The sequence below is a fragment of the Salvelinus alpinus genome, chromosome 17 (genome assembly GCF_045679555.1).
Source record: "Salvelinus alpinus chromosome 17, SLU_Salpinus.1, whole genome shotgun sequence".
Classification (NCBI taxonomy): Eukaryota; Metazoa; Chordata; class Actinopteri; order Salmoniformes; family Salmonidae; genus Salvelinus; species Salvelinus alpinus.
Window position 1 is genome coordinate 9,424,048 of NC_092102.1, and position 14,534 is coordinate 9,438,581.

Sequence of the window (14,534 nt, forward strand, 5' to 3'; positions counted from 1 at the left end):
AATCAGAGAAATACTTATTTGGTACCCAAGCAAAAGACACCCCCTGTTCAAATTAACTAAAGAGACTAACACATTGCAATTAACTCATCTTTTCAATGTTGTATACTTTGGAGGAGTGCCTAGATCTCTGGCAACATAATGTTAATTCATACAGAGTTCAGTCTTAAAAACGTTATTTACTTAATTCCATAAATCTCAATTTCTTCCAGAGAAGTTGTGAGCTTGGAGTCATGTGGGGCTGGAGTTTGATGGGGTAAGAAAAGCATTCAAGCTCCTGTGACAACATCATTCCCTCAGTTCAGTAGTGACTCAATAGAGCTCCAGATTTTGGTTGGAGGGCTGAGCCATGGCCAATCGACTGGATAAATAGGGTTTGAAGAGGGGAGTCGAAATGCTCTCGGAATCCTAATGAAGCTGTCTTTTGTATGTGTGACAGCAGGGCACAGTCTGTGGCGCTAAAAGGAGCATGTCGCGCTTCAGAACCCTCTCCCAGTACAGAATAAGAGGCCTGGCTATAGCCAATAGCTTCACCAGAGGTGGCCGTCATCTTGGCAACCCCAGACTCAAAAACACTGTTGGCAGACTGTTGATTGATAGGTCAGTACAGGGAAAATATAAACAAGGCTTTAACGGTCTTACCGGTTTTAATCATCATTACCCGTTTTTGTTATGATGCAGGCTTTATAGAGCAGTCATAAAGCATTCATAAGCACTACACAAATGCTTGCCAAAATGAGTTATAAGCGATGTCATACATAAAGGGTTATATAAAATACCCTTACATCTGGTGCTTTGCCAAGCATGGCGAGTTCCTGGAAGACTTTTGAAGCCACTATATCTAGGCCTTATGAGGGGTTTATGAGGGCTTTAAGCCTTAAAAGTTGTAGTTTACTAAAAGTGTGACCACAACATTTTATCTTCCAAAATCTTGGGTGGCAAATGTAACGGAAAGGATGTTCTTCTGTTTTCTTTTCTTGGCTGGGCATGTATTGTGGCCAGAGACATTGTTCTGCAACATTTCTCCCCATCAGGGAGTCTTGTGAACTACGCCAATGAGGTTGGGAGAGGTGATGGCTGGTCAATACAACCCAGCCAGGCAGTCCATAATTAGGGCAGCTAGGGGAGCCGCCGTGCCAAGACCGAGTGCTTTTACATGTCAACTTCTGTAAAGATCATTTCATCTGGCTGCCCATTTTGTTCCAAGATAAATCTTTGGTCCGAACATTGAGAAAAGAGTCCAATGTCTGAACAAGAGTCCAATCCGACTGAATAAAGAAAAAAAGAAATATGCTTGTGTAATATACAGAAGAGATATTTATTCAGTTCATAATGACATCTGGTTTTTACTTCAAAAATTATGGTTCCTAAAAGGTTGCAGGGAACTGGCATGGCAGTACAAACGGTACAGTACAAACGGTACAGTACAAACGTGCGTGGAAACAGTGTCACTCCTATCTGGTCGAATATCTACAATGAGAGTGTGACCAATCACATCATTCAACAGCCTGAACACAGAAATAAAAGTCAAAATATCAGGTCCCATTTAACTTTTTTTTTGTATAATAAAATAAGAGACATATGATACTGTGCTTAAAATACATGCAGTCAAATAAAAAATAGGATAACATGGTAAAAAAAAAAAAGCCAAATAATGGGCAGCTCACTCAAATCACACTTCACTGTACGCACAGAATTTAAAAAAGTTGGGTTAAAAAGACATGTTTTGGATTTTGTTGTTATTGTCATTTGACTTATTTTGTTGTTTTTAGTAAAGATTCTGCATGGGCCCTTGGCTAAACAACCTTGAAGAAAATCCGTCATCTACATTATCTGCAATATAATACACTAATAGCTATTTTTAAAATATTGCTTGCACATGGCTGGGCTACTGGTGATATATAATGAGTTGGGCTACTGGTGATATATAATGAGTTAACAGTTTACTATTCAATCTTAAGGTTTAAAAGTACAGTATATATCATTCAATTTCAAAAAAGGTTTTCTAATCAGACTCTTGTAGGCCGTTATTGTAAATAAGAATTTGTTCTTAGCTGACATGCCTAGTTAAATAAAGTTTAAATTAAAATAAAAAATAAAATAAAAAAACTCCACTAATGGTTGTCTATTGCTACTTTGGGATCAGCTCAACTCACAATGAATACTCAAAACGTGGAAGTCACTGAACAGTCATGCATATAAAAACTATTGTAGAGATTTGTTTTTCCAATTACATTTCAGTATTCCTAATTTGGTGCAAACAAATGACTGTATTGGTAAAGGATGCTTTCATAAGACAGCTCACCACTGTTTCTGTTATTTGTGTGTACGTGTGGTCACTTTGTTGGAAAAATTACTTGCACATCCTTTGACCAGCTTGGCGTATAGTTGTTCAAAGTTTATAGGTGAGTTACTGAGCAGTGAAAATAAAACATTGACCAGAGTAAAACTGTGCTTGTGACTAAGTTTCTGGAAGAAGTAGCATTATTCAGGGATTGATTAAACACATTTAAAAATGCATCCTGTCAATATATACAGAATTCCCTTTCTTTATAAATGACAATTTCCCCTTCCTAGAAAACTGGATGGAATTCTAAATTAGTTTTGCTTCAGTGTCTCTCACGGTCCGGTCCAAAATAAATCTGATTCTCAGAGCTTGAGCATGAAAAAGACCTCATTGTTGTCAGAGTTCGGGGAGGTCTGGGACTGTGTCTGGGACTGTCTGTTGGGGGGCGGCCCCGGGGGGCTGAGCTGGCTTAACAGGTCCAAGCTAGTGCAGGGGCTCTGGGCTACGCAGCACGCCCCCTCCGGGTTACCCCGCTCTTCAATAGGGCTACCGCCTCCGAAAATGCTAATGCTAGTGGCGCCGGCAGCTAGGTGGGGCTGGTTGAGACCTTGCAGCCTCTTCCTTTCCTGGGCCTCCTTGGCCCTGTTGGCGATGTAGCGCACCCTGCTCTGACTCCGGGAGGACATTCTCCGTAGTGGGGGTTCCTCCTGAGCCTCCTCCGGGGACTCCTGCTGTGCCTGGGTGGCGAAGTCACGTGCCGTCAGGGGCTCCACATCCGTCAGCCTCCTCAGCTGCTCTGTCAGGTCGCTTGGCGGCCGGGGCCTCTGGAGACCTCGTCGAGGATCGTTCCTGGAGGGCCTGACGATGAAGCTGCGGCTGATGCTGCGGTACTTGCTGTCAAAATTGCAAGCGATGTCATCCGAAGTCAAGTCCCCCAGGCTCTTGGACATAGAGGCTCCGGTATCCAGGGGGCTGGCAGCTGCAGCAGCAAGGACTGCTGCTGCAGAGGGCTTCTTGGCTGGGGAGGAGGACTGCTTCAGCCCTTCCATATAGAGGCGGCTCCAGGTGTGCCTCCTCTGGGTAATTCTACTGGGTGAGTCCACTGGAGGCTCCCTGGGGGCTCCGAGGGGTCTGGGCTGCAGCTCGTCCTCTGGCTCCCCCGGGTGGCCCTGCCGGAGGTTGGGGTTGGACTTGCTCTTGCTGACCCGCAGCGTGTCAAAAGAGGTGATGGCCGAGCGTGGCCTGGTGACCCAGGAGGGTGGGTCCTGGAAGGTGTTGTCAGATGGGGAGGGCCCGCTGTTCAGGCAGGTGAGGCTCTTCCTGGCCAGGTTGGGCAGGGACAGATCAATGACGGTGTCGTTGGACGAGATACTGGAGGACGAGGACACGCTGTCTCGGTGGTTGCCTGGCTCGGGCTCCAGCTTGCTCCACAGCCGGTCATTCAGGGTGGCGTCTGTGCACACCTCCGGCACGGCAGATGCCTGCTGCTGCCCCCCAGCCGCCGACCGCACGTAGCCCTCGCTTTTGGTCCTTCTGACGGGCGTGCGTGACGGGTTGCCGCCGAACATCGTTCTCAGGACCTGGACTTTCTGAGGGCTGGAGACAGAGTGGTCGGCGAGAAGAGCAGGAGACTCTGCCCTTGTCTCAGTCTTGCGCTCGGCATCGTCCTTTGTGTGGTCTGTCGGAGTATACAGTGCTTCCGTTCGGCTTGGAGCGTGCTCCATGGGTGACGAGGCGCCGTTGTCGACCCGGGGGTCTCTGCAGGACTGTGAGGGGGTCAGGTCTTTGGGGTCCGGTCTCTTCCCCGGGACGGGTACGACAGGGGCTGAGGTGGTCCTGTGAAGGACAGGGGGTATTTTGCTGACCCCCCTTTCCTTGACGGGACTCTCCTCCCCCCTACCGTTGACGGGACTGTCCGCCTCACTATTAGAAGCAGGGGATGGAGTGGTGGTGGTTATTGCTGTGGCTGGAGGGAGGGGCGGAAGTGGGGAGTGACGTGTTGATGAGTGGTCTGCTGGAGTAGAAGCGGAGCGAGTGAGATGTCTGTCACCCAGTTCTTCAGCGATTGGCCTGAACAGTGAAAGAGGGGGAGCTGGTCTCTGCCCTGTGGAATGGTCTGGAGAGGGAGAAGAGAAGAATCAGATCAGTAACTACAGGACGACATTTGTCAAAATGGTTACTACCAGTAGCATACTTATAGTATCGTTATGTGAGCCTTATGATGCATACAGTATATGGGTGATTCTACAAAAGTGGTGCAAATTGCAGTCCCACCCCAAAATAACTATTTAGAAAAAAAACAGGTCTCCAAACTTAGGACATTTACAGTACCAGTCAAAAGTTTAGACACACCTACTCATTACAGGGTTTTTCTTTATTTTCTACATTGAGTAATAGAATAATAGAATAATAGTTAAGACATCAACACTATGAAATAACATATATGGAATCATGTGGTAACCAAACAAGTGTTAAACAAATTCAAATATATTTTATATTTGAGATTCTTCAAAGTAGCCACTCTTTGCCTTGATGACAGCTTTGCACACTCTTGGCATTCTCTCAAAAAGCTTCATGAGGTAGTCACCTGGAATGCATTTCAATTAACAGGTGTGCCAATTAACAGGTGTGAATTTCTTTCCTTCTTAATGCGTTTGAGCCAATCAGTTGTGTTGTGACAAGGTAGGGGTGGAATACATAAGATATCCCTATTTGGTAAAAGACCAAGTCCATATTATGGCAAGAACAGCTCAAATAAGCAAAGAGAAACGACAGTTCATCATTACTTTAAGACATGAAGATCAGTCAATCTGTAAAATGTCAAGAACTTTGAAAGTTTCTTCAAGTGCAGTCGCAAAAACCATCAAGCGCTATGATGAAACTGGCTCTCATGAGACCCGCCACAAGAAAGGAAGACCCAGAGGATAAGCAGAGGATACGTTCATTAGAGTTACCAGCCTCAGATTGGAGCCCAAATAAATGCTTCACAGAGTTCAAGTAAGAGACACATCTCAACATCAACTGTTCAGAGGAGACTGCGTGAATCAGGCCTTCATGGTCGAATTCCGGCAAAGAAACCACTACTAAAGGACACCAATAAGAAGAAGAGACTTGCTTAGGCCAAGAAACACGAGCAATGGACATTAGACCGGTGGAAATCTGTCCTTTGGTCTGATGAGTCCAAATTTGAGATTTTTGGTTCCAACCGCCGTGTCTTTGTGAGACGCAGAGTAGGTGAACAGATGCTCTCCGCATGTGTATTTCCCACCGTGAAGCATGGAGGAGGAGGTGTGATGGTGCTTTGCTGGTGACACTGTCAGTGATTTATTTAGAAATCAAGGCATACTTAACCAACATGGCTACCACAGCATTCTGCAGCGATGCGCCATCTCATCTGGTTTGCACTTAGTGGGACTATCATTTGTTTTTCAACAGGACAATGACCCAACACACCTCCAGGCTGTGTAAGGGCTACTTGACCAAGAAGGAGAGTGATGGAGTGCTGCATCAGATGATCTGGCCTCCACAATCACCCAACCTCAACCCAATTGAGATGGTTTGGGATGAGTTGGACCGCAGAGTGAAGGAAAAGCAGCCAAAAAGTGCTCCGCATATGTGGGAACTCCATCAAGACTGTTGAAAAAGCATTCCAGGTGAAGCTGATTGAGAGCATGCCAAGAGTGTGCAAAGCTGTCATCAAGGCAAAGGATGGCTACTTTGAAGAATCTAAAATAAACAATTGACACTATAGAGATATATTAAAGGTCTCATCGTTGTATCCGTGCCATTATGGCATCTGTGAAAGCACATGCAGTGCCATTGAGGCTATCTCCATTTTAACGTTGCATGCGCCATGCTCTATCAACTGAGTTACAGCCGACCAACATGTGAGTAGTAGATACAGTGCACACTTCAGGAAAAAGTGTAGAGTATTGAGATGCATCGCCAGCAGAGGGGCTCCCACCCTCCAAGAGCACAAATACTGAAATCTATTTGGCCAAAACATAGATGTCTACAATGTGCTATACTGTACTGTAATGTGCTCTACTGTACAGTACGCAAGCTTACTCTACTTGAATTCCTTACAATTGAAGGGGCCCATGGACTCATGATTTAGTGGTATTGGTCTACTGTACTCTACTCTACTGTGCTCTACTGTACTGGTAAAAGAAAATCTATCTGTAATAGAAGGTTAATCAAAATGATCACTACTATGTTTTGGTAGTGACACATTTAGTGGGGTGGTAAGGAATTCAGGTAAATATTTAAAATATGCAATACAAATATGCAAGTGTGTGAGTAGTATATATGTCTACCTGACATATGCTGGAAGATAAGTGTGCTGAAAGTTTGGTAAAAATAGGATACAAGTGTATTTTTTTCTTACCCATACACAAGATTATAAACTGGGTGGTTTGGCATCTGGGTGCTGATTGGCTGAAAGCCATGGTATATCAGACAATGTACCACGGGTATGACACAATATACCTGTTTATCTTTATATTTATGTTGGTAACCGGTTTCTAAAAGCAAAAAGGCACCTTGGACGTTTGTGGTATATTGCCAATATACCACTGCTAAGGGTAAGAACAGCCGTTAGACGTGGTATATTGGCCATATACCACAAACCCCTAGGTACCTTATTGCTATTAGAAACTGGTTACCAAAGTAATTACAACAGTAAAAAAAATTGTGGTCATACAGCCAAATCAGCAGTCAGGGCTCAAACCACCCAGTCAATCATTGGCCAATATACCACACCTCCTCAAGCCTTATTGCTTAAATGTAATGCTTCACACTAAACATAACTGCCATTCAACATATGCATACGATTGATGGATAGATGCCTAAATGACCAATATTCAACATGATGAATTGCGTGCATACACTGATGACCAGGATGGTTTTGACTTGAAAAAAAGAACAATATGGCAACGATGGAATGGGAATCACCAGCAGGGTAGTTGTGATTAGGATGATCATTCATACAGTGAGACTCCATGTGTCCACATCCATATGCACCAAACACAGTTAAATACTCCCAAGTCGTTCTCGTGAAATCTATGTACATATCTCAAGCTGTTGATGAAATGTAATTCCATTAAAGGAGTAGTTTACTATTTTACAGCTTGATGTTAGATGGTTTCTCACCCTGAAAGTAGTCTATGGGCCAGGAAAAACTGTAATCCATGGTACAGCCATTACAAACTTCAGCTAACTTTAGCCACCGCTAGCTACAAATCACTGGAAATGAAAGGGCATGTGAGCATATACAATTTTTAAAAATAAACTCCATATTTGGTGTAATGTTACTTAAAAGGTGATTTGGCCAATAACAAACACAGCATGCCCCCATCACTTCCATTGATTTTTAGCTAGCGGTGGCTAAAGTTAGCTGAAGTTTGTAATGGCTGTTTAAAGAAAACTCAACCACGGATTACAATTTCTCCTAGCCCATAGACTACTTTCACAGTATGGAACCATCTAACATCAAATTGTAAAATAGCGAACTAGTCCTTTAAAGTTATCTGTGACTGACTACCCTGCCCTGAGTCATATTCATTAGTGCATAACCCCCCCCCCCCACCCAGCAGTCTGTTTGGTGCTTAGTGAATACGACCCTGACCTTAAAACACGTCACGGTGCTAACTGGGCAGTGTGAGTGAGTGAGTGAAAGGAGTGAAGGAGGATTATGAAGACAGGCAAGGCACAGTGAGCGAGTAGAAAATAGTGGGTGAGCGTGCAGACATTCAAGGGTTCTCTTTACCTGGCTTTGGTCATCCCCTCAATTCTGCACTAGGAACAGAGAGAGCGTGCAAGAAGGAAAAAATTGGTTTAGCACAACTGGAGGAAAATAGGAAATAAGAGGGAGGACAGTACAGAGGAGAGCGCTTAAGGAAGACAACATACAGTGCATTCGGAAAGTATTCAGACCCCTTGACTTTTTCCACATTTTGTGGACAGCCTTATTCTAAAATTAATTAAATTGTTTTTTTCCCTCATCAATCTACACACAATATCCCATAATGACTAAGCAAAAACAGGTTTTTATATTGTTTTGCAAAAAAATGAATAACTGAAATATTGCATTTACATAGGTATTCAGACCCTTTACTCAGTACTTTGTTGAAGCACCTTTGGCAGTTATTACAGCCTCGAGTCTTCTTGGGTATGACGCTACAAGCTTGGCACACCTGTATTTGGGGAGTTTCTCCGATTCTTCTTTGCAGATCTTCTCAAGCTCTGTCAGGTTGGATGGGGAGTGTCGCTGCACAGCTATTTTTCAGGTCTCTCCAGAAATGTCAGATTGGGTTCAAGTCCGGGCTCTAGCTGGGCCACTCAGGGATCTTAAGAGACGTGTCCTGAAGCCACTCCTGCATTGTCTTGGCTGTGTGCTTAGGATCGTTGTCCTGTTGGAAGGTGAACCTTAGCCCCAGCCTGAGGTCCTGAGCGCTCTGGAGCAGGTTTTCATCAAGAATCTCTCTGTACTTTGCTCCTTTCATCTTTCCCTCGATCCTGACTAGTCTCCCAGTCCCTGCCGCTGAAAAACATCCCCACAGCATGATCCTACCACCACCATGCTTCACCGTAGGGATGGTGCCAGGTTTAGTGCTGCAGATATGGGAGAACCTTCCAGAAGGACAACCATCTCCACAGAGGTACTCTGGAGCTAGGTCAGAGTGACCATCGGGTTCTTGGTCACCTCTCTGACCAAGGCCCTTCTCACCCGATTATTCAGTTTGGCTGGGCGGCCAGCTCTAGGAAGAGTCTTTGTTTGTTCCAAACTTCTTCCATTTAGAATGATGGCGGCCACTGTGTTGTTGGGGACCTTCAATGCTGCATAGATTTTTTGGTGCCCTTCCCCAGATCTGTGCCGACATAATCCTGTCTCGGAGCTCTACATACAATGCCTTAGACCTCATAGCTTGGTTTTTGCTCTGACATGCACTGTCAACTGTGGGACCTTATATAGACAGGTGTGTGCCTTTCCAAATCATGTCCAATCAATTGAATTTACCGCAGGTAGACTCCAATTAAGTTGTAGAAACATCTCAAGGATGATCAATGGAAACAGGATGCACCTGAGCTCAATTTCAAATCTCATAGCAAAGGGTCTGAATACTTATGTACATAAGGTATGTTTTTTATTCATATAAAATTTGCTAAAAAAAAAACTAAAATCCAGTTTTTGCTTTGTCATTATATGGTATGGTGTGTAGATTGATGAGGAAACACTTTTATTTAATCAATTTTAGAATAACGTAACAAAATGTGGAAAAAGTCAAGGGGTCTAAATACTTTCCGAATGCACAGTACAGTTGAACCAAATGCACAGATAAGTTGAATACTACTCATTTCTAAGGACAAACTATCAACTTCACAATATCACGTTTCTTAACTATTTCAAACCATGTCTACACTAGATAGTCCACTGATATATTATACTGTGTTGGGAACATAGAGCACACCATAACACAACAGAGCCATTGGTAAGTGTGGACCCCAAGAAGAGTAGCGGCTGATTTCGCAACAGCTAATGGGGATCCTGATAAAATATATAAATATATATATTAAACCCTGCTCAAGCACGGTCGAAGAGAAAAACATGATATATTCTCTGAGGAGTAATAGGATGTTGTGTTAAATGTTTGGCAAACATCCTTCATTGCAACATAAATCTCAGACCCAAAGGGATAAACATAAAGCCTACCCCACCTCTCTTTTCCCCCAAAAGGAACAACTCGTGATTTCCTCTGATGTAATGCAGTGAGTGGGAGATGCTAAGCAGGGGAGAGAGGACAGCTGGTGTTTATCATGTTGTGAACCGGAGTTCAAAGGGTGAAGGGCTCCTCAAGGTCAAGTCATATAATGGTTTGGCTCTTTCGTTGATGGGGGAGGTTTTCTGTTCAGTGTTACCAAGGAGGTTTGAGTTCAAGAGTTATATGGGGCCTTTCTGCAGTCCGACAAAGTGGTCTACGTTCCACAGAATGATGGTGAATTGAGCTCAGTTTTTTGCATTTCGATTTCACACCAGTTACAGGTAGGGTTGCAAAGCTACCGGTAATTTACTAAAGTTGATAGTTGATCATTTGCCATATAATTTTTGTTAATTATTCGGAACTTTGGTCATTTATACTTAAATATCAAACAAAAAAAATATTCAGATATAGTATTCATTTTTTAAATATATTATATATTTGTATATATTTTTATACATATTGTCCATGAGTTTCTAGTAGATAGACCATAGTTCAAGAGAAAATAGCCTATAATTCCATCCAATCAACAACGGCATTATTTTCAATGAACTCTTCCAACTATTCACTTTTTTCACAACTGCCACCAGTTTGGCGCCAAAACATTGGCAACAAATACATATTTACATAGTAAAAGAAATAAGTGTGTTGATGGTTTGTATTTAGGACAATGTTTTTCAGCTTTGTCATTATTTTTAAATAATCAAATGTAATTATTTAATACACTGAAAAAATATATAAATGCAGCAATTTCAAAGATTTTACTGAGTTACAGCTCATATAAGGAAATCAATCAATTCAAATAAATACATTTGGCCCTAATCTATGGATTTCACATGACTGGGAATACAGATATGCATCTGTTGGTCACAGATATCTTAAAAAAAAGGTAGGGGCGTGGATCAGAAAACCGGTCAGTATCCATTTGCCTCATGCAACCCAACATATATCCTTAGCATACAGTTGATCAGGCTGTTGATTGTGGTCTGTGAAATGTTGTCCCAGTCTTCTTCAATGGCTGTGCGAAGTTGCTGGATATTGGTGGGAACACACTGTTGTACAGGTTGAACCAGAGCATCCCAAACATGCTCAATGAGTGACATGTCTGGTGAGTATGCAGGCCATGGAAGAAAATTGACATTTTCAGCTTCCAGGAATTGTGTACTTGCGACATGGGGCCGTGCATTATCATGCTGAAACATGAGGTGATGGTGGCGGATGAATGGCACAACAATGGGCATCAGGGTATCTCTGTGCATTCAAACTGCAATATATAAAATGCAATTGTGTTCGCAATGTTCGCAATGTCGACATCAGCAAACCGATCACCCACACGACGCCATACGTCGTGTGTCTGCCATCTGCCCGGTACAGACAGGTCAAGACGACGAGCACGCAGATGAGCATCCCTGAGACGGTTTCTGACAGTTTGTGCAGAAATTGTTCAGTTGTGCAAACCCAGTTTCATCAACTGTCCGGGTGGCTGGTCTCAGACAATCCCGCAGGGGAAGAAGCCGGATGTGGAGGTCCTGGGCTGGCAGGGTTACACGTGGTCTGGTGGACATTCCTGCAGTCAGCATGCTAATTGCACACTCCCTCAAAACTTGAGACAGCTGTGGCATTGTGTTGTGTGACAAAACTACACATTTTACAGCCTTTTATTGACTCCAGCACAAGATGCACCTGTGTAATGATCATGCTGTTTAATTAGCTTCTTGATATGCCACACCTGTCAGGTGGCTGGATTATATTGACAAAGGAGAAATGCTCACTAACGGGGATGTAAACACATTTTTGCACAAAATCTGAGAGAAATAAGCTTGTTGTGCGTATAGAACATTTCTGGGATCTTTTATTTCAGCTCACGAAACATGGGACCAACACTTTACATGTTGCGTTTATATATTTGTTCTGTATATATTTTACATGGGATAAGGCCAGAGGGTCTGAGATAATTACAGACACCTGTGAAGTACCTTAAAAGGGCCACTAGATGTCTTGTGATATATTACATAAAATCCTTCAAAGTGACCAGAATTCTGGTAGTTTACTCTTAAACTTCGAAAGTCTCCAGCAATATACCCTCCCTTTACAACCCTAGTTACATGTCCTTCACTTACCAGTTGTTCTTTCATCTGTTGGACACACAGCATGTTTTTGTCAGACAAAGAAATAATTAAAATAACACATTACTAGTTTGCTACACATTAGTACAATTATGCACTGCCTTCGACTATCAATTTAGTCACAATGGCTATTTAGTGGGGATTTTGGGGCTAATGAACTAAAGGAGATTTTGATTGGTCAGGGGACCGGAGGTCTAGACTAAAGGGAGATTTTGATTGGCGAGGGGACCTGGGTTCTAGACTATAGAACACCCAGGGAACTACAAGCCCAATGATGTTGGCTCTCTAAAGGGTGGGTCCTCTGGGGGATCAGGGGATCAGCACCACACAATGGGCTCACTATGGCCACTATGGCAGCTGTAAGGGACTGCTATAGGTGTCTCTATGAGACCTCTATTATGGGTACTACAGTGGGCACTGCGATGGCTGCTCCACCTTACCGGCGAAGAACATGGGCGATTTACTGCGCAGCTCTTCCATCTTCTGAGCGAAGAGGAGGTTCATCTCACGCTGCAAGGTGCCCACGGCGCGCCTGCGGCTGTCAAGGACCTCTCTTGGGGGCAGCATAGGGGCCAGCTCAAGGCTGCACAGGCTCTCGCAGCTGCTGCAACAACGGTCGCTGATCGACCAGCTGTCGCAGTCGGCGCTTGTGATGGTAGCGCGAGGGGCCTTAGTGGGACCACAAGCACCGCCGTAGTTGGGTGGCGGGACGCACTGCCAGCGCAGGCTGTTCCGGCAGTCAGGGGTGAGCATGGGCACCGGGGTGGGGGCAGGGGTGAGGAAGCGCCTGCGGGGCACGCTGCAGGAGCGGGCGTTCCTCTCAGAGGGGTCAGGACGAGGCTCAGTGTGTTGGGTGCCCAGAGTTTGTCTGGCTTTGGCCCGGGACCTGGGGAAGGGGATAGGCCGGAAGAAAGCCTGGGGCTGAAGTAGGGGCAGTGCCTCAACTTTGGGCTTGGTCTGGGCTTGGGGCTCATCAGGGTGAGCTGTGGCCAGGGTCTGTGGTTTGGGCATTGGCTCGGGTTGAACTTGTCTGGAGAGAGTGGGGCAACAGGCGGCTTTCTCAGGCCTCTCTCCCCATTTCTCCTCATCCTTGAACTTCCTCTCCATCTCGGGGCTTTCTTTGGAGCTAATTACACAGTTGATGCAGTTGGAGGACACCCCCATCCTGCCACTGCTGTTGAGGGCCATGCGGGCAAACACTCCCGGTTTCTCATTCAGGGGGTCGTGACAGCGCATCCGATTGACCCGCTTGAGGGGCTCACTCATGGGGTATCGGAGGAAGCGGGGCGAGCCCTTACCTTTGCCCTCATCAGGGTTGAAAGCCCCGTTGGTGCTGTGGTGCCCGTTGGTGCCTTGGCGTGGCGTGGCGGGAGCAGCTGCGTCCGTGGCGTCTCCGTTGCGCTGGTGGACCTGCGGGGGCTGGGATGAGGCGCTGAGATCCCTGTCGTCTGACTCCCGGTCCTCGCTGGCCCCTTCCGAGCTGTAGTCTTTGGTGTCGATGGCGATCTCTGGGAAACCCTTCTTGACCTTGGGCTCGCCCTTAGTGGGCTCGCTGGCCGTGCGGCGCAGCAGGTGGGCTCCGAACGGGTGCTTACGGCTGAGCTGTGCAGCAACATGGCTGTCGAGAGAAGCCTGCTTTGGGTTTCTGTGAAACAGCCCTTTTATGCCGCTGGCCACCTTGCCCTGAGAACAAGAGACGAGACAAAAGAAAACAAACATCATGAACAGGTTCACAGCAAGCGTTCACCAGAACATACAGTACTGAACTTCTGGATCTTTATACCTAGTCTAATGCAAGTCATTACTTTGGTGTCATTGCATTTGCATTACTAGATGTTGAATGAGGGTAGATTAAGAGTTAGACATGCTCCAACATACAATATTGACACTAACACTGGCTATGTCCAAAATGGCACCCTATTCCCTATATAGTGCACAATCTTGTTGGAGCCTCATGGGCTCTGGCCAATACTAATGCACATTATAGGGAACAGGAAGTCATTTCGGATGCAGCCACTGGATTCCCGACCACGCGACAATTAGTTCCCGTCTGTAGAACAAGTTCCACTATGATAACCATATATTATTGGACAGCGTTGGTTTGCCTTGTTCGACTGTATGGATGACCACACATTCTATCAGTGTTTGTTTGATAGAATGTCACACTACCACATCATAACAATGTTTTTTTTTCAATTGAAACCCATGCCAACACCTTGTGTTACAGGCATCTGTATTCATATTGGAAAGCAAATCTCTGTTACTATACATGTCTGCTGCCAAAACCACAAGAGTCAGTTTATCCATGCGTATATATTAGCATGTATATTGTTAAACATGCATACAGTGCATACTGTATTTGGACAG

General features: G+C 44.8%; 1 protein-coding gene across 8 annotated transcripts in view; it reads right to left on the bottom strand.

Moving 5' to 3' along the window:
- Positions 1 to 625: 625 nt before the first annotated feature.
- Positions 626 to 14,534, bottom strand: part of LOC139542080 (1-phosphatidylinositol 4,5-bisphosphate phosphodiesterase eta-2-like) — a 176,357-nt gene continuing 162,448 nt past the window's right edge. For 6 of the 8 annotated variants that reach the window (XM_071347103.1, XM_071347101.1, XM_071347102.1 and 3 more), the window contains 2 exons: positions 13,466 to 13,850; positions 626 to 4,400 (listed from right to left, as the gene is read on the bottom strand). In XM_071347103.1, the coding sequence (XP_071203204.1) occupies positions 2,647 to 4,400; positions 13,466 to 13,850 (2,139 nt within the window). In that variant the 3' untranslated portion in view covers positions 626 to 2,646. Of the gene's footprint in view, positions 4,401 to 8,051; positions 8,081 to 13,465; positions 13,851 to 14,534 lie in introns of all 8 variants that reach the window. The other 2 variants (XM_071347107.1, XM_071347108.1) reach the window with 2 other exon arrangements.